This window comes from Haliotis rufescens, unplaced genomic scaffold (genome assembly GCF_023055435.1).
Source record: "Haliotis rufescens isolate VD_foot unplaced genomic scaffold, xgHalRufe1.0.p SCAF_12, whole genome shotgun sequence".
Lineage (NCBI taxonomy): Eukaryota > Metazoa > Mollusca > Gastropoda > Lepetellida > Haliotidae > Haliotis > Haliotis rufescens.
This window is the reverse complement of record NW_025963802.1, coordinates 31,004,042-31,025,573: the sequence shown is the minus strand read 5'-3', so window position 1 is coordinate 31,025,573 and position 21,532 is coordinate 31,004,042. Positions and strand designations below refer to the sequence as shown.

Genomic DNA, 21,532 nt, shown 5'->3' with positions numbered 1-21,532 from the left:
TGTCCTTTTCGTGTGACAGTCCCCCATTACTTGATCCATAAGGCTAAAAAAAAATAGTCTTGGTTCTCAGGCACTGCCCACATCATCATAAAGTTCATTTCACCTTACGTTTTTGTTTCCATTTTCAATTTTTTTTTGTGCATTGTGTTTAAGTATTAGGATTTATATTGGGTCTTTTAATATGGAAATAAAAACAAAACGTGCAGCAGACTTTATGAACACGCAGGTGGTGCCTGATAACCAAGACTATTATTTTATTCAGCCTAAAACAGATAATAAGTACCAGTTACCTTAATCTCAGCAATGATTCTAACCAGTTTTTGTTTCCATTTTCAAAATTTTTTTGTGCATTGTGTTTAAGTATTAGGATTTTTATTGGGTCTTTTAATATGGAAATAAAAACAAAACGTGCAGCAGACTTTATGAACACGCAGGTGGTGCCTGATAACCAAGACTATTATTTTATTCAGCCTAAAACAGATAATAAGTACCAGTTACCTTAATCTCAGCAATGATTCTATCTCTGAAGGAGGGATAAGTCATCCAAGGAGGTTATTTTCAAGATTAAGCAAGTAAAGAATCAGTTCTGATGAGACTGAACATGCTGTTTCTGAAGTTTGTACCTGACAGGCAATATTGTGAAAGATGCGTGGTGCTGTATGGGGACAATACCGGTACTTACATATCCAACATCGGGCCTGTAGCATGCATAGGCTCCCAATAGGCTGTGTAGAAGGTCGTGATATGGCCCACCCTGAAACATAACACAAGTATCAACCATCCAAGATCAGATACTCCCGATCAAACTCTTACATCTTCTTCATCAAGATTCCCAGTATCACTCGAGTAACAGAAGGGTAACTGCTAGTGTTGTAATGACCTTTTTCATACTTCGCTACTTCCAGTTTGAAAGCGAGGCTTGGACACCAGAAGGTGAAGGCTGGATAGCACATGAAACACATGGAGATGTCAACAAGACACGCAATCGGGACAAACTGTGACAATTTAACCATCCAGGTACATTTATCGTAAGTATTGAACATTATTCTTATTCTTATCATTGACAAACTATTCTACTGTTATCTGGTCTCCTTACCGATATAAATTTGAGTCTGGCCGTTCTGTTGTGATTTCAATTTAAAATATCCATGACCACCTGGTAACTCCCAGTGCAGTTTATGGTAGCTGAACAGACTTAATACAAATGCTACTGAGATCTTGTAAAGAATAATTCATTGTTTACACACCATTAAGCCAAACTATTTATTGTGAGTTTAAATAACTTTGCGGGTTGTATTTGAAGTCGAAATATTGACCTTTTGACCAAATCTAGATATATGTCAGAAACTAACTAAATTGATATGTTCATATAATGTATCAAATTGTAACCTACTGAGAATTTACAATCGTAACAAATCAGAATTTTGCATCAGTTTCGTATTTGATGTAAATTGTAATGGACTCAAATGCATTCCAATAAAATATTAGACCTCTAGATCTACTTGTGTTGTGATTGTGAACAGTTGTTATTTTGATTGTCAGTGTTGACAGATTAGATAGCATGAGGTGTAATATTTCAACTGAATTATTACGAAAAGGGTGTGTAAATATTTAAAGTAAAATACAGTTTGATCTGCAATTTTGTGAACAATAGTTCTACCAAAATGATATTTACTTTACTGTACCAAATTAATCATGTCATGAAATTAACAAAAACCCAACTAATTAATGGCCAGTAAATGTTCAATCTACATGTGATCTTTATATAATTTACAGATAACTCTTTAACAGTTTGTATTCAAATATTTCAAATGCATAAATTGATATTGACATTACTATAAACTTAAAGTATAAACAGAATTATTTTTAATTCCCATGCATATAGCAATCATAACTCATTTATTGTTTAATTGTGAAACCCATCTGGTTTTATGTCCACAAACATGTTTTGAAACTTTTAAAACAAAATGATTTCTCTACATTGCTCAGCCGGCATAATCATGTGGAAGCACACTGGTTACTGTTAGTTACCTTCTGGAATATACAGAGTTGAGGGAATGTTCTGGATACGTCAAGTTTGATGACATTGACGCTGTCTTCTTTGTTGGACGGAGGTTCATTTGAGACTGAAAACAAAAATACAATAGTTGTTTGAGAATTGAAAACAAAAATACAATAGTTGTTTGAGAATTGAAAATAAAAATACAATAGTTATTTGAGAACTGAAAACAAAAATGCAATAGTTGTTTGAGAACTGAAAACAAAAATGCAATAGTTGTTTGAGAACTGAAAACAAAAATACAATAGATGTTTGAGAACTGAAAACAAAAATACAATACTTGTTTGAGAACTGAAAACAAAAATACAATAGTTGTTTGAGAACTGAAAACAAAAATACAATACTTGTTTGAGAATTGAAAACAAAAATACAATACTTGTTTGAGAACTGAAAACAAAAATACAATACTTGTTTGAGAACTGAAAACAAAAATACAATACTTGTTTGAGAACTGAAAACAAAAATACAATAGTTGTTTCAGAACTGAAAACAAAAATACAATACTTGTTTGAGAACTGAAAACAAAAATACAATACTTGTTTGAGAACTGAAAACAAAAATACAATACTTGTTTGAGAACTGAAAACACTAAGCCACTGTTCCAGCAACACAAACATAATTTCTTTTCTTTGACAAAATTTACAGACAACATCCCTGACACACTTGAAGTATCTCCACATTATTTCAATATGTTCCTACAAACCCAGATCTTTTGAGGACACGAAATACCATGTTTCCACAAACTAATAAGTGAGTGGGTGAGTGAGTAGGTGAGTGAGTGTAGTTTTACGCCACTTTTAGCAATGTTCCAGCAATATCAAGGCGGGTTACATTAGATATGGGATTCACACATTGTACCCATGTCTGGAATCGAACCCGGGTCTTCATCGTGACGAGCGAAGGCTTGAACCACTAGGCTACCTGACCGCCCCTACACAAACTGATAAGACTCTGGACAGCTAGCGTGATGTGTAATGGGTGAGATGCCCTATCTAAAATCAAAATGAGACAAGTGGGATGACTAAAGTCATGTCTAAGACAACTGAGTTATCTCCCCTTGACCACAAACCTTCTGTTGCTCCTGACGACTCGCTGGCTGATTCCTGCATCAGTTTGATCCGGTCCTCAGCTCGGCTTTCACAGATCTCGTACAGTTCTAGGAATAATGAAAATCATGTTTTGTTTGTTGTACAATGAAAAACATCAGCCATAAATTGAACACCAGAAAATTGAGAAATGCAACAATATGGAACTTTTATTAGTGGTTGACTTAGTACTTTGATATGAGTTAAGTATCCTGGATAGTTTGAATTTCACAATACGTAATTAATTAATTCTACTTTTACTATTCATTTGTGAAATGATCAAAATTGTTCTATGGGATTATTCTCAAATTCATAATAAAAAAAATTCAAACATATTTCAGGGCTTTTACACTTGCTCAGATCAAGTACTCCTGTACACCCCCTCCTTTTGAAAACTAAATGTAGTATGTTGTAGGTAGTAAAATTACCTGAGACAGGATTTTGATATTGTGGGCCCCTCCCTTTTACAAATGCTGGATCCTGCCTTGTAGCTCACAGATTGTGACCACCTAATCCTAAAAAGCCCGCCCTTGCGACAAGCATGGGGTCTTGGGACCTACTCTGCCCTGGAATCCCCCGGGGATCCTACAAGTTGAGTGTTGGTAGACTTACCCTGAGTGATGTTAAGGTCATTGCCGAGGGCCAACCTCCACACTTTCCCCCTGACGTTGGGCGGCAGGCCGATCCACCACAGGTCACGTGCCTTCTTACTGCCTTTCCTGTTGGGGGGAACAGAACAGATTATTTCAAGGCATTTGATATCAGTCAATGGCTGTTGGGGGGGAAGTACTGAACACATATAAACTGGAATCAGTTTCATGTTCTGTCACTTACAGAAAACATGTTCCATGGTGTAATCACTCCTACATACCTACTGCATGTCCCAAGTCATCCCCCCTGTAGCCCACACTATCCAGTGCACTGTGTCCCAGTTGGTTACACATACATCTTCTCCCGCCTCACACACAAACCCTCGCCCCCACTCACTGTGTGTCCCAGTTAGGCAGGACTTCGTTGTTCCAGATGCGGGCTGCGGCCACCAGTTGGTCCTCCTGACGTAACTGCTGCTGTAACTGCCTCTTCTTCTGCTTCATCTCTTTTTGTTCTGCAATCCACACATTACAACACTGATCACTGTTCATAACTCCTGCACTATATTCCTTTCATATCAGCTCTACCACTATTCCAACCTCATTACCACGAGAACATTCATCACATTCAGAATAATTCTCAATGAATTCTTGGCCTAGATTATTATTCTCAGACAAGTGAAAATCTCGAATGGCTAGTTGTTTCTCCCCAAATCATATTGTGTTACATAAATCACAAGTCAAAATTGAGCCAGGACCATGCTGGATTTGAAAATAATATAGCAGATATTAGCGGTAGCAAATTCTTACAAAATGTCTGATGGTCAATAAGAGTGAGTGAGTGAGTATGGTTTTACGCCACTTTTAGCAATATTCCATCAATATCACGGCAGGGGACATCAGAAAAGTGTGCCCATGTGGGGAATCGATCCCGGGTCTTCCGCATGACGAGCGAACACTTTAACCACCAGGCTACCCGACCGCCCCTGATGGTCAATAAGACAATTGTGGTACATATCAAAGAGTCTTGGCTTGGTGTTTGTGGCAATGCTTCCTTTTAGTACTCTCAATAACAATGTAAATCTTGACTACCTTTTCTCCGGGCTGCTTCCACCATTGTTTCATACTCTTGTCGATGCTTCTCTGCTTCTTCCGGATTCTTGGATGGCAGGTTCCTGTAGCCAAGAGTGAGTGAGTGAAATCTTATGTTGGGAGTGAATGAGCAAAATTCAAAGCCACCTCAAACAATATTTCAGTCATATCACATGTCAGCTTGATATGGCAGAAAGCCCTTGGGAACAGATTGTAAATGTTTACAAATTTGGTGAAACCCATGAGAATGGGTATGGCATTGACAAATCAAGCATCATAATTGATTCGAATATCTAGATGTCACAGACAAATGAGAATGATAAAAAGATCTCTAATCTATTACTGTAGGTACACTTGAAGAAATTTAAACTGAGTGTACGAGAGAGTGAGAGAGTCTTCGGGTAACTATGAATAGTATTTCAGTAATACAACTGTACGTTAGCATGATCATTGATCTACAAGACTATGTTACCACTTCGGTGAAAACAACAGGGTAGAGTACTGGCAGAGATTCAAACCTACAAGCAGCTGATCCTGACCATCTAGGGGACACAACTCACACAGGAAACACAAACAGTTCCTTGACAGATTGCAGTGACTCTAGATATAGAAGCATTATGTGAAAGCACCAGCACTCTTTCACAAATCAGCTAATGCCAAAGATCAGCAACATGATGGATAACAATGAACATCTCTGATGATGAAAACCTCTTCGCTAAAGTTTACTGCAGAAATGTAGTCCTCAGCTTATTTCATCTTGGCCCGATATTGTAAAAAGATGGCTATTGACATGATTGAGATGGAAATATACCGATAACAAAATATAATTACAAAATTCAATATTCATGAAAAAAAATTCTTTCAGCTCCCACCAAACTAATATCTGTAGAATCTGGGCTCATGGTAATTTGAAAAGTAGACTAGGTTATTGACAGTGGTAATATTCATAGATACAGTCAACCCATGACAGACAACCAGAGTCAGATGCATACATCACTCTCAGCCCTTCTCAGTTCCATCTTCCCAGCATTCAATCTTTTTAAGCCAGTCTATTGAATAATGCATGTAAACTCCAAACACAATCATTTTCAACCATATTGTTTCATGCTAAGCTCAGCAAAAAACTTTTTTAGTGATTTTTTACCTGTGCAAAAACATTTATACTGGACTGCATCAAAGACCATTTAATGAGTTTCACAACCAAAAATATCCTTGCATCCGCCACGAAGTACTAGAAAATTGTCACTTCTCTTCAGACTGCAGAGGGCAAAGCTTAATATAAATGTTGCAGGACTATTTCAATCAATATCTCTTGGAAAGAAGGAATGAGTTTTGTTGCTCAATATTATGAAAATTGGTTCCTAATGGCAGCCTGGGAAGGCGTATTGCATGTTTAGAGGTGGAGGAATTGTATATTCCCGGTTTCTATTGCATCAAGATAGCATGACTAGAGGACAGCAACAATATACATGCACTCTATGTCCTGGCAGTCGCACACTTTGCTACACATCACTACCTCTTTACAGAACCCGTAATAAACGTCTCGGGTCTCTTACAGAATATGTGCTTCTCAATGAAGATGTAAAAATATCACATGGTTTAAAAAACCCATCTCACACTGATAGAAAGGCATGTCGATAAGTTGACCAGATGAAGGTGTTGGGTGATTTTGAATCTGACACTGCAGTGTTTCAGGTATATGACTTTTACAGATTAATGCTGGAGAAATTATTGAGTGCGTGAGTCAGTACTATTTTAACAGGATATCACAGCGTGTCAGCTTAATGTAGGAGGAAAGACCAAAGTGGTGCAGGTCTCAGACGTTTACCACTTCGGTGAAACCCACGAGCAGGTGTGTGGTGCTGACAACCCTGGAAATAATGTAGGTGAAATGGGATTCAAACAGACAATTGTAGGTTCTGCTAGGCTGGGACCAGTGACATTTCCCTGTGGACAGTCCCTTTTTCCTTCAGGTAGATGGCAACTCTTTAGGAGATCATTTAGTGGACAAGTGAAAATAAAAAAACATCTAAAGTTGTTTACAATGTTAGGGTCAGGCTGGTTCAGGATTAGGGTGTAGCACAAACTGACACTGAACATGCACTCAGTAAAATGCACAGTTCCTGAATATCCTGTCACCATCATCGCACAGGAACACTTACATGGGCCTGTTCTCCAGTATAAGGGCAGTGGTGGAGAGAACTTCTATATCTTGTTTCTTTGTTCGACTGGCAGGGAAATGGGCACTGGCTCTCTGCTTGGCCTGATAGTCGGTGGAGATTTGAACCGGGTCCTTCTCTGTGGCAGCTTTGGGAGGGATACGACCAAACAGTTTCCATCCCGGGGCGCTCTCTGACGATGCATTTTCTTTGGCCTTCCGGGAAAATAAATTTCTGAGGGAAAAAAGGCAAGTTTTGAACAATTCTGAAAGCATTATGCAACTGATGGTGGGTAAGAAACATAAACAAAGTCATGCCCAATCAGTACCTAGAATATCCGGATTCCTGAAAGAAAATACTATTATTAACAAAAGACGAAAGGCATTAAAAGAAACATGACAATCATAGAAATCAATCCACAATTATCACTCTTAATCACACAAACGGAACAGTTTCATCAAAATGAAAAGTAGGAAAAAAGCCTTAAAGTGTGATCTCTGTTTAGTCTGTACTAACAAGAACATGACAATGACCAAAGAGTCCAGCTGTTGTTGTGATTGTTTACATGTTAGTTATTGAGGCTGGTGGACACCTGATCCAGTCAAGTCGAGCTGTAGCATCTGCAGTGTGAGGTCTCAGACTTTGGACCAAGATAGCTGGCATTATGTCACCACTGGGACATGGGTTCGTGTGACTCAGGCTTTCTGCCACACACTTGCTTTATGAGCAATAACTCAAACCGACACAACTTTACTCACATACTATGTTCAGTGAGATGAGTGTTTGTTCATAAAAAAATTAATGTGTAATTGTAATATCTAAAATTTTCTTTTCAATGGTCACTGACATATTCATCACTACAGACACATCTCCAGCTAATGTTAGATGTTAACTAAATGTTGTTTTAATTATTTTTTAACTCCAGATAATGGCAATCTGTAACTGTCTGGGTCACTCAAACCAGTGGTTGACGGCATGAGCAAGGATCCACACTATCAAGTTGAACAACGCTAACAATCGGGGACACATTTTTACCACCCACTCCTCAATAGTCAGCATTTGTGAAAAAAATGGGATACTTGCTACCTATTCTGCCCCGAAATTCTGCAAGGTCCGAGAAATTGTGGAAAAATCCATACAAACTTTTCATAAAATAATATTGCAGCTATCAAAATGCTGTTGATACTAATGATGACCTTGCTGTACAAGGAACACAGTGATCTTGGGTGATATGGATCCCTACCTGCCTATCAGCAAACAGTACCGTATTCGACGTAATAAGCGCCCAGGGAGCTCTCAAAATTAGAAATAAGGGGCTCTTATTAGAATATAATTTTGGTTAAAAAAACAGAGTTGAAAGATTGTAAATTTCTAGGTTTATGTACCTGAAATGATACAAAAGAAAAGTCTGCTCGTATTATACATGAATACATAAGTCTTGTGTACATTGATCAATCGGAAGAGGTGCTAATTGGGATTGTTCACTAGCCAATATATTGCAAATATCACCATGGGCGCTCATTAGAGCAAGGTGCTTATTACGTCGAATACAGTAATTGCTTTCTGATCAGCTTACACCATATCCTAGGGTCAAGACATCACAAACAGTATCTATGGACTTCTCCACAAGGCCACGTTGTCATGCTTCATTGATCCCAGCCTCAGTAAACCTTCCCAAGGACAAGGGGCATGTGATCGATGCAACACTTTTGTATGAAAACAGCCAAGGAAATGGTGTTACATTGCATCACAAAACTTGACCACACATAGTTACCTAACTATGATGGACACTATATGCAGTGGTCAAAAGGGTCCAAGGGTCCTTAAGGCTGTAGTATTTGAATAAAGGATCCCTCAAAATCTTAACTTTAACACAAAAGGGATGACATGGACCACTTGACTTTCAGACTTATTTTCAAATACTGACATGCATCATAACTAAGAAATTATGTCCCTTAACATTTCCACTCAACGTGTATCTCATCTTTGTCAAAGTATCAATGTCATCAATTGTATATACAACAAAGGTGCTTCCATCTTCCCGAGGCAAGGAAGTTAACTGACTCTAAAAGTCCAGTTTCCACCCAGTTTTGTAATAAAACAAGTCTTTCATCACGAGGTGCATCAAATCGCTTGAGCACTTTGATTAAAAACGTGAAAAGATTTTTAAAATATGTGTCATTGTCCAGTTGACAGTACACAACTCTTGAAAATCCTGCAGTCAACAGAAATCTGCATGTTGAAATCCATGTTGTTTACAAACCGGATGTCTAGTTCGTTAAGTGATTTTGATTGGACTATGCATAGAATCCTTAATCCAGCCAAAAATATAAATCCATAATTGCAGCCTAGTTCGGCAATGGTGAAAAATGGACTTTTACAGTCAGTTAACTCCCTTGCCTCAGGAAGATGAGGTTCTTCCAAAACATCCTGTAGAATGCAATGATCCTTCTCAAGCCAAAAAGCTATACCGGTAATCATGGGTTCGAATCCCGGTTTGCCCAAAATGTGTTTCTAGGTTTTTCAGCACAATGCCCCTCATCGTGGGTTTCATCAAAGCCGTAAACGTCTGAGACCTGCAACACTTTGGGGTTTCCTCACACAGTAAGCTGACACTGTCTTATTTAGCTGGAATACTGTTAAAAGAGTTGTCAAACCCAACCTACTCACTCACACACTCAAGGGAGAAACAATGCACCCATACAGTAACATTTACCAGTTACCCCCTCAAAACACACTTCTCAAACCATGCTCAGTCTCTACCCTGCCCATGCAGTATCTCAAGACTTTAAATGAAACAGACAACACAAACCAATGATAGAAACTAACCGTTTTTGTCTACTAGTCCTTATAATGATAACATACAGCAAAACCCTTAAAAATGGCAAATTTCTACTAGTCCTTATGATACCTTAACTATTGGCCAGTTTGACAAGGACTATAGGACTAGTGCCAATTTCTAACACTGCAAACCCTGTTTATTTATTCTTGTGAACTCCTCAGGGTGTTTTTTCCATTGTGTCATGTTTTCCCACAGAAGAAAACATGGCTGTTGTTATGATAATGTCAAGGCTTGGGTTTCACACAGCTATCTCTTCTCCCAACACCTTATCAATATTCATGTGACACGCACCACTATTACCCACCAATGGATTACCTACCCTGGTGTGTTTCACTGTGCACTCTGACCTACTCAGCGCTGGTTACATATCCAGTCTTGTGTGAGCTTAATCCTCTTACCTATGGAACATTAGCCACTGCCACTTTCTCATGAAGTTGTGAAGATCCTAACAGCTTCAAGATGGCATAATGGATGTAAACGTCTTCATCCTCAACAAATTAGTATTGATTCCACAAGTTTATCAGATGTCAGTGATGATGGAGTTTTTACCAGATTACCATAGCTAATTATTGAATGTCATATAACAACAAATGCTGTCTTTTCACCGCCAGTTACAAGAGACTTACCTACTTGACAAATGAACCTAAGGATTTGTCTCGTATGATTTTGCAATTACTACGTTACTTGACTGTTAAGGATGGGAGAGTTCTAATGACATAATCTATCGCTGATTTTAGGGCTGGGACGAGTCCAAATTTACTACCTGGGTACCCACCCCGCTACTACCCGTCCTCACACGGGTACCTGCTGTAGATCTCTACTCACACACTGCCAATGTGGTCCATAACTGGACCTGTGTCACTATGGCTTGTGTCCAAAACTGAGCTGACAAACAATTGAAATACTGTCAAAGCAGCATAAAACCCTCACTCACTATTTTTATTATTATCACAGCATTACATTTTGGACAACCATCATTGACGTTTCATTGGTGGCTCTACTACAAACGACCCATGAAGATCAGGGGTAGAATAGGTCTTTAGCAATCCATGCTTGCCGTAAAAGTCGACTATGCTTGTCGTAAGAGGTGACTAACGAGATCTGGTGGTCAGGCTCGTTGACTCGGTTGATGCATGTCATCGTAGCCCAATTGTGTGGATCAATGTTCATGATATCAATCACTTGATTGTCTAATCCAGACTCGATTATTTACAGTCTGCCATCATATAGCTTGAATATTGCTGAGTGTGGCATTAAACAACAAACAAACCAAACCAAATCTAAAACAACCTGTCAAATGTGTTCTGTGGGACAAACATCTTCAACTTCCTTCAAATTTCTTGTGTCCTCTGTCAAAGTAGGTCTTAAATTATAAGTATGTCAGTGACGTTGTTGTTTCACAAGACACTAGCTTATTATTAGCTGATTATCAGATTACAACAAATGTCATCCTTTCTCCACCAGTGAGTCTCTACCCCGAGAGACTTACCTCCATGACAGGTTGACCTGAAGGAGCATGGCCAGGCCCACTTACACAAGGAAGCCCACTCGGATTAAGAACACTCACTGGAGACATCAGCTCCAGTTGCCACAAACATTGTAGCTCAAGCTAATGGCTAGGCTGTCATGTATAAAGAGTCTCCTATTCTTCATGGTTAGACACTACATTCTAAATATCGTCATGGTTGACAAAAATAGTTGTGATGGTTTATGTGGGATTAAAAATATAAACAGCTTATATCAAATTCTATTGATATTATATCAACCACTTGAGGCATTTCAGGGTATAAGAGTGTCCACTGGTTGTCATAGAAAACTTGGGAATTGGTAAATATTACTGATTATTTACATTCCACTGCAATACAACTGTAATAATGTCGGCTTCAGAAGAAAACTCACTCACTCACACAAACACAAAACATCTCCATAACATGGGGTTGACATGAGATAATATTGTGTGAGACTTACTTCAAACCCATTACTAAGTGACCTCACACAAAATTCCATAATATGTCAAACCAGTTCATGAAAGCATAAATATGAAATGAGACATCACTCCAAATGTTGCCCCTGCTCACCCATGACAAGACTTTTAATGTCTGTGTTTTTGTAGTTCAAACAAAGACAGTTTGTGCCACTTCTCATGAAGCTGTCACTGTCTGTTACAACTTCCACAACAAGAGGTCATCTATCATGACATCTAATCGTGTGCAGCTGTCATGACTCGAAGAGAAACTCATATTCCTGTTTCCCAAAACAAAGCAATTGTAATTGCCATCATGATGAATATTCATACGGCAGAAAATCACTAACAGCAAAATATTCATATTGAATCAAATTCTAAAATGTTTTGGAATTCATCACTCTCATTTCAGATGCAGCAAAGGGAAGATCGTTTTTCATCACCAAATCAATTCCAAACATCAAACTCATTCTTTAAACGGTTGGCAAAATTCAAAAATGTAATTTAAATCTGCATGCCAAAAAACAGGCTGATGTTGTCTATTTGTCAAGTCTCTGATAATCCCCAACCCAATTAAAATCTGTTTGCGCACAAGCAAAGATTCACCCCAGTGGAGGCTAAAAGTACAAGCCTGAACACAAACGCCTGAGAGAATACACAATGAGCATTAGGTAAAGAAGTCCATCTAATTTTACACAGTTGAGAAAAGATTGTCGGTTTCAACCTGTTTAAGCCGAGCGTTGGCAAGATTGAACCATACAGTAAATCTCAATTTCAGGTTGAAAGTGATTCCTATCAATAGGCAACTTAAATATCAGTAACATACACATGGACAAAGATGAGACAGATTCAGGGATCAAGTGAGATACACAACTGAGAAGCAATGCTTTTATTTTCTGATTGATGCGGTTTCTGTGAATTGATCAAGGAAGGACAACTTTGCTGTACTTAGTTGAAGAAAATCAGAGTGATTTAGTGAAGAGCACGAACTGTGTTGCATTGGTTGATTACAGCGAGGGTGAGTGCATCAGTAATGGCACCGATGCTGGCGGCGGCAAGGGGGCTTGAATGTGTGATGACAGTGTTGGGTTTAGCACTATTTTCAAAAATTTCCAACAACATTACGACACTGGAGACACTAACAACCTAGGTCTTTTGGGGATAAAAAACACTTGGAACCATTTGGCTAACCCCTCACCTCTGAGGAGACAAATAAACAAGATAACCTATTAACTAAAAACTTCTTCTTTTTTTTCAAGATGAAGAACACGTAAGAATTCCGAAAAGAATGGGATCTCATTTTTAAAAAAAGGTGACAAAGGAAAAGAATAAAACAAATGAGGCCTCAGGGGGTAGTTCTTCAAGGCTCTTTGTAAACAGCCAACACATTAATGGCCCTGTTAAGTTATATTAGACTGAATAGCAGGACTCCTCAAAGAAGTATAAGTACTTACACAGGAAACACAGGTTTTATGGCAGGACAACAAATAATCAACTCTCTTGATCGTCAATATTGAGCATGTTCAAAATTGAAAATCAAATTCATGATCAATGAAGGTTATTTAAAGATGGCAATCTGACATTTCCAGATGAGTAGGGTGCTTGACTGACAGTAGTTCTTGCCACAGTAGAACCATCATGTTGCCATAAAACAAGTAGTAATCTATGAAGGGGGACCAACCGGATGAAATCAGGCCTCGTTGGGAATATCGTTATGTCCAGTGGCCACCAATTACTAATTTAGGTGTTTCTGACAGGCATTGCCACAAGAAATACACCATGCACTGGCACATCTTGCAGGGGAGATGACTCGTAAAGGAAAGATAACTCTGTATATGTTGAGCAATTCAGGATGAATAATTACTCACATATGACTCAAATCATTTAATCCCCAACATTTTTAAATGTTCATGTTTTTCACTTACCAAATTTGAACTATAAGTAGGATGAATCAAAAGTAATCAATCATCAAAACTGCATGGTAGAAATTAGCTATTGCAGCAGCGTCAGGCACAACATCTCAAGGTGTGCATTAGGTCAATACAACATAAGATAGCACTTGACTCAAATGCTGAGAACGATATTGAGAGATTATGGTCTCGTATCGCCCAGCTGCTGCCATACCTACAACTCTGCCCAGTCCACATTGGGCGCACTGCAGGTCACATAAACAGGGAAATACTTCCATTCTTCAACACTGGGACAATTGTTGGGCAGTCAATAGTGTGGGGTCTATTACAATAATTTATTTGCATATAGCAAGATCCCAGTACTACAACAAACTGTGTGTGTGTGTGTGTGTGTGTGTGTGCGTGTGCGAGAGAGAGAAAGAGAGAGAGAGAGAGGTATCCAAATTACAAAGCGACAATTTCCTATTTTCACACGATACTTCTCACAATGTCCAGATCAAGACTGGATATTGACAACGTGAGGAAAAGTCGTTCCGAAAAGAAAAACATATAATTTCTTATTAAGTAGGTATCAGTTTTCCGCCTGCCCCGAACATTTGGCCATTACTTATCAGAAAGGTTGAAAACAATCGTTTCATTACAATAGTGGTACTGAATTCCTTTACCAGTCACATCTCCATCTCAGAGACTAACACATGATCAATCCTTGTAGACTGCAGCATTTCAATCAAACTCAAGCAAGGAGAATCATTTGACCTTTAAGCTGGTAAACAAAAGTAACCCAAGTAGGTTTATATAACTGGACAGTGAGACACTATCATGGTGGTGGTATCAGGAAGCCTACTATCTATAGGAATACACAACTTCCCTTTCAGACAGTCACAGTTCATGTCAACATGGGGCGGCCTGCTAAGTTAGAAGGGGCGGGTTTCCCTCAATGCAGTTACTTCCCTTTGATGAAGTCTGATGCACTGGTTGTATGTTTAGTGAGTTTCCACCATTGTTTCAATGAGAGTGCTGTTAACTCATCACTGGTGCTTGTAAATATAATATAAATAATTTGTCACTGAAGTCCTCATAATGATGTAAATAGTCCGTCAATAGTTCTTATAATGATGTATATAATAAGTCACTAAGCCTTATGATGTTGAGGTGCAGAAGTCACGAGTCCTGTGACCTGTATGATAAGTAAGTAGTCTCTAACATAATGCATGTTATTAATTACAGTCACTAAGCTTCTACAAGCCACATTTTCTTAATGACATTTTCAAAATCCGGTTTTCCACTTTGTCCCTAGAATTTCTACTTACACTTTGATGGTAATGTCCTCTAACAGATGATAAGAACAGGCCATGAATGAGTGTTGGCAAGGTGCTCCAACCCTGAACAGAATGTTATAATACAAATGAGAAGTGTCTCTGATGGCCCACATACAGATCAGTCAGTATGCACTGAATGTTGACGGCATGATTCGCTGTTCACAGACTCTGACAAGACATTCAATCATTGAAGATTAATGACAGCACACATTATAGTTCAGACACACTGCATCAAGTTCATATGCTAACTGTTTATTTTCTTTCAGATAATAACTGTAGCCTTTGTAAGAAACCAATTTTCAACGATCGTAAGAGGTTAAACTGTAAAATAAAGTGGACATCTTTCAATAATATATACTAAAACAGTTAACAAGTTACATCTTAAACCATGACTGATCAAAAGTTGGATACTCAGTGTGGTTAAAGACACATTTCTGTGTCAATTTATAAATAAATTATGGTGCTTAGAGGGAGAAAAGCACAACATAGAATTAATCTACTAATCATGAAATCTGGCTACTCTAAAGAAAGACACCATGAGGTTTGACCCATATTTTTGGACAACCACAAGCAGAACGCGCAGATGGAAAAACAGACGGAATGAAACTCAGCATTAGCATTGAGGGCCTATGACTGTATCAATGAGGTGTGAGAAGGGAACATACCGACACCTGCAGTTGTAATCAGCATACCTGAGTCTACACAGTACAGGTAGCTGTGTGGCAGTTATGCAGGGTGTTTCACAATGAGAGGGATTGGTTTCAGGCCAAGCACTGACTACCACGCAATGTCAGTGAATCAATGTTAATATGCATTCCACACACAAAGTAAACTATGTCGAGGTGCAGATTGATTTTGCCCGTGTATTTCTCTGTACTTCTAGAGCAGAATTTGTGTTCCAAATAATTCTCATCTTTATTCAGTTAGCGAGTGAATATTGCCTAATGCTGTATCAGCAAATTTCTGTGTCTAAGAATTATCTGTCCGGCTGTTGTTTGCTGATTCAGCTGTTGGTGATGGTAATCTAAGGTGTCTGAAATAGACAGGATAGAAGCAATTGTGGAATAAATGTATTTGGGACATGTGAGAGCAGAGAGACTGTGAATAGACAGACAACCTAGGTGTGTGGGTGGGAGGCAGTATGACAGTACGCAGGGGGCTCACAGAGAGGCCTAAATTATGTATCAGAAAGTAAGGTGACTTATGAGGCCTGGAGGGGTGGGAGGTGTGTACCTGAGTGTGTCACTGTGAGTCGGTAGAGTGGATCACAGATCCTAATGTCAGATGAGGAGGCAGGGAGGGGGATAGGTCATCTTCACTCACTTCATCACAGACCAGGTGCACAGGTTCAGACTGTTCTGGGTGTGTTGCTGACTCATATGTATTGAATCTCATCATTTCATTTTCTAGTGAGTGAAGGGAACATTATTTTACAGTGCAGTCAGCAAAATTTCAGCTATTAACACACAGAGAAATCCCCAAATCTCATTGGGTAGTTGTTGATATCATTCAATGATAGTGCAGCACACATTCAGGCAGGTCACACATTGTAATCACCTGATCCTTACTGTCAGACATGGGGTATACACTGAACACTCTGTGTGTTTCTTGGGGAAAATACCAAACAAACATGTACCAGATACAGCCTATGTAGCACCCATGATAAACTGCTAGATATCACTGACTCAAACATACTACTTCCTAGCTGGACTGGTTCTATCACAAGCACCACATGTAATAAACAAATCTACACTATCTTTTCTAATTTCTCGAACTGATAGTTACATCTTGAACGTAAATGCCATTTTAAACAGAGCCACAATAACAAACACATTACCAACTACAAAAAATGTGTTTCTGCCATCAATCAAATTGACATCTTCTTTGCATGCCAGTTAGTTGAAAAAAATAAATAAATACTGTTTTAAAATGTCAAGAAGAGCAGGTATTCTCTTTATTCTTCCACTGAAAGCCTTTTTGGGCTGTTAGGGTGTTTTGGACACTAAGATGTCAAATCCACATAAAGCAGAACTTAACACAAAGAACCCATTCTATGTCATAAAACACCTCACCAGAAAAAACCTGGAATACTCCACAGGTCAGAACTCTTCAAGACAGCTTGTCTGACATTTTATTTCAAAGAAAATTCAGTGAGAAATGTCAAACTACCAACCCCGTGTCTAACCACTCCCAAGGCCCGACAACGTTTTCAAGGCAAATACCACAACAGTTACTGTAAGCTTGACAATGCCTCGCTGAGAGGCCAGCCAGAGGCTTATTGTTTATGGATGAACAAATCCAGTGATAAATGCCCTGTGGCAGGAAACTAAATTGATATTGCAGTATTTGCACCATGTCATAGATTGTGGCCCTATTCATATCTGCCCCTGTACATCTGTGATGTATGCTGTACATGGTAGTTCACCTGTCAGGTGTGATAGATGAGTATGTGTTTGTCTACCTGTGCTAACGAGGAAGTCTGTTACCACCTGGGCATTAGGTTAATGAAAAGTCAAGCTCACTCGGTTGGAGAAGTATGGATATTGTCGTATGAAATGAACAAATGAGCTAATAGGGTCTTCTTGTATAACACCGCACTCTGCAACATTTCAGCTACATGACGGCGGTCTGAAAAATATCAAGTCTGGACAAGACAATCCAGTGATTTGACACCATGAGCATCGATGTGTGCAATTGGGATACAATGACTTGCATCAACCAAGTCAGTGAGTTTGACCATCCGATCCAGTTAGTCACCGCTAACAACATGGGTTGTTGAAGACAAATTCTTACCAGATCTGAACAGGGCAAAAATGATAATTATGATGATGTGATAATGTTGACGACCTTGTTGAATATAGGAATATAGCATAGAGACCATTTGATAAATACAAATAACTGAGAAAGTAGCTCTGTACTCCGACACTAAATTGGGCCATGGCTTGCCAATGACTAATACCACCTGTCACCAAAATCAACATATTCTCAAATAAAAATTACAATATATTCCCAATACTGAATTTACAAGTATCAAATATCAGTTCCTGACAAGCAATAACAAGTAGTGGGCGGGTTCTAATAATGGCCTATCTGTGGTCGTCAACCATGGACCTAAATCTGCCTACACTTCGACTTGAGTAAAGTGCAGCAGGCTTGTGACATTTCCTCTACCATGTACAACAACCTAACAGATCACCAGGGCGACAGGAAGCACACAGCATCCTCATCTCCGCTGTCATAAGCCCCAATCTCTGTCAACAGCTCTGACACATGAAAACATGCCTGTATAAAGGTTAGCAGAGCTATGGTGTTCTGCCGCTAATGACCACATCAGTAGATAATACAGTTTATCATAATGGCTCATGGGGGATACCACCGTCCCATGATGCAGTCTAACATGGATTCACATTTGTTTATCACAACAGTTTCAAAGAATTTCTGACCGATTGTTGGATATATTTGATAACAGGTTTCTGTGATTATCTTGAAAATTGAAAAGTATAGTTAAATGATTTAACTCCCGAATTCATGAAATTCCAAAAAAAGAATAAAAACTGGCACAAATAAATATATGATTTTCAAAATTTACATCACTGTTTTTATACATAAGAATGTTGCCATGTAACAGAGAATCTACATTCTGTGGGCAAACATTCAATCACATACTGAAGATCCAGCCTCAGGGCTCTTACCTCCGTAATCAATCAGAATATAATCCAGGTCAATTATGAATTACTCATACGAAAAGTATGTCCCAATTGGCAGGTACTTCATAAACACAAGTAAATGATCACAGCTTAAAGCTTGCATAATAGCTGTCTCTCTGCAATGTGTAAACAGGAAGATAGTTCAGATGACGGAAACCTTGCCTGACCCATAGAGTGTTGATCACATGAAAACATGAAAAACAAACAAGATTCCATTACTCACTTGGAAAGCCTCACGGGGATTACTTGAACATGGTGTATAAGAAGATCAGTTTCTGAACTTTCCGCGTGGCCATTTGTAACAACTGTGTGCCCACTGTAATATTCCATTACTTTCATATTCCCATCACATATGAGACCTGGATCGAGCTGTGGACTGAATCACCAGCCACATCCCGTCTCTGCAGCTACCGGTGTGGTATAAAGTAAGGGATATTGTCATCGTACAGTTATCGTAAGCGGCGTGGCGACAGCTTGGAGCAAAGACAGTTCCACTCCCTATGTGAGCCTTGGTCGATAGGTACTACACAAAATATCAGCCCATCTCCAGAGTCAAGACGTTGTTGGGGCTTACTGATGCGGAAAGTATGCATACAGGCCTATGTTGGCAGATGAGAGTCAATTCATAAATAGTTATCGATGTCAGTGGTATTTAGGAAGTAAATCACATTTCCCAACATAACACCGTCCAATGACTTTGTTTATCACAAAGGCGACATTCCAAAATGAGGACCTTGTGAAAAGATACACATAACATCTCCCTCACGACTGTTAATGGGAAATTTTAAACAAAGAAACTATTTACATCCATAATAGATGAGAAAAGCCTTTTAACAGAACTATCCCTTTCACAGTTATGAGCACATATCTATTACTTCTCAATAAAGCAAGTTTGTACAGATGACTCATGTTTATCACCAATCATTTCCTTGATCCAATATCCATAGTTTGCTTTCCCTAGATAACAATTTCCTTTCAAAACAAATTTATATAAGCGTTAATGTTTCCTGACAAGCATAAAGGAATAACTGATTTAAGATTCCATAACTACAAAAACTGTATTTGACTATGTGGAATAATGAACCAAGCTTCACTCTAAATTGGGTTTTCATTGACATTGTTCATTAAGATTATCCCAAATTGACCACTTGAATGCCCAAATGTCCTTACTGCCTCAAGACAAACACATTCAGCCACAGTACACTGTGTCCATTAACTGGCAACGCTTGTGATCAGGTCTGTTATAGATGTGCGAGCAGGGCTTAATGTTCCACAGGTGACTGGTTCCAGGTGAGGCTTTGTTTCCTCAATGTCAACTACCTGATCACCCTGAAGGATCTGCTACCTGAAGCAAACAGGTGATAACAACAGCAAGGCCGACAGCCAAACATCTGTTTCCGATGTGCAAGCACTGTGCTGGGGTTTATGTCAGTAAAGTGAGGGGAAATTCCCCTGCAGTTTGTTGCTGTTCACAGAGGGCAACATAGATTTGGAAATTTTGACATACATTACAAAGTGACATTGTAGTATGTAAGACTATTGTGTCGGTTCTAAGGGAAATAATGTCATTATGTTTCAGGTTTGTAACTGTCTCTGCTCAGGGTGATGGTTGACAAAAACAATACAACAAGATTAGCACTATCAGGGTAATATATATATTGAGTTGTCATCTGACACATCTCAATGACTGTACATACAGATCGCCACATATACTTGTCCTATATTCATATTGCAATACCATTACCCCTAGGTGCTGGAGAACATGCAGTTATGGTCAAAATTAATGTTACTTTGAAGATAATATCATTATCATGAGCTAAAATGTGGAGTTACATGGCTAAATAAAATTTCTATAGGTTTCAAGTCGAAGTAACATAACCAGATTCCTTTCAATACATGAACCCGGTAGTTTGTCATGTCAAGCAGACCCAGGTGTCAGACATTCTCCAAACACTTTCACCTGGAGGTGTCAGGCAGTGAACACATTTACACAAATTAACCCATATCCATATTTCCCCAAACACATTTCACTGAATCAATAACTTTCTTCTTCCCACAATTCAACACAGGTAGGTCAATCAATAACAAACATATCCATCAACAAATTACTCACTCTGCAATGGTGATGATCTTCTCCCCGGTGCACAAAACAGTATCCCCGATATCTCTCGGCATGTTGTGGGACATCGGGGTTCCACACACTGCGTGACAGCGAGCTAGTAACCCATCCACTGCTTAACTCCACCACTGTGGTATCTGTGGACTGTATCTCCCACTTGCTGGCTTGCTAACACGAAGCCAGACAATCACTTCCCTCCCCTTGTTTCCTCATTCCCTCGACACAAGCTCTCGAAACGTGACTGTAGGCAACCTGGCCTACCGGTCTGTTTGAACTCACGCGATGATATAGGTAACAGGATGGAGACAGGTATATATTTATAACCTCAAGTTAAGGTGAGCAATATTGCTGGTGTCGCGATTTGGACCCAGCTATTCCTGGTAGTCATGTGACTGAAGCCTGTGTTGTATAAACAATCAGTCAGGCGTGTTGACATGCACCACCGACTCCCGACAACTCCCTCTGGTGGGTAGAGTGACAAGGGCGACTGTCACCACCACCAGCAGGTCAGGAGACAGGTCATACAAAAGGACATGGCACACACACAGGAACACATATGTAAAACCAGTAAGACATCACTGTTGAACTGGTATAGGTTTATATAACGGGACACTGCTATGTTATAAATTATGTTAAACATGTCCTGACAAGTGGATGATTGTACATACATAGATCAGATTATTGGCG

General features: G+C 39.1%; 1 protein-coding gene across 5 annotated transcripts in view; it reads right to left on the bottom strand.

The window, feature by feature from the left end:
- The window catches only part of LOC124117197 (TBC1 domain family member 12-like), an 80,788-nt gene that overhangs the window by 8,835 nt on the left and 50,421 nt on the right, over positions 1-21,532 (bottom strand). For 2 of the 5 annotated variants that reach the window (XM_046478962.2, XM_046478968.2), the window contains exons 2-8: positions 6,989-7,219; positions 4,827-4,909; positions 4,132-4,249; positions 3,757-3,863; positions 3,129-3,215; positions 2,032-2,126; positions 683-754 (exon numbers count right to left, since the gene is read on the bottom strand). In XM_046478962.2, the coding sequence (XP_046334918.2) occupies positions 683-754; positions 2,032-2,126; positions 3,129-3,215; positions 3,757-3,863; positions 4,132-4,249; positions 4,827-4,909; positions 6,989-7,219 (793 nt within the window). Of the gene's footprint in view, positions 1-682; positions 755-2,031; positions 2,127-3,128; positions 3,216-3,756; positions 3,864-4,131; positions 4,250-4,826; positions 4,910-6,988; positions 7,220-7,501; positions 7,525-18,949; positions 19,259-20,839; positions 21,228-21,532 lie in introns of those variants that run through there. The other 3 variants (XM_046478986.2, XM_046478978.2, XM_046478994.2) reach the window with 3 other exon arrangements.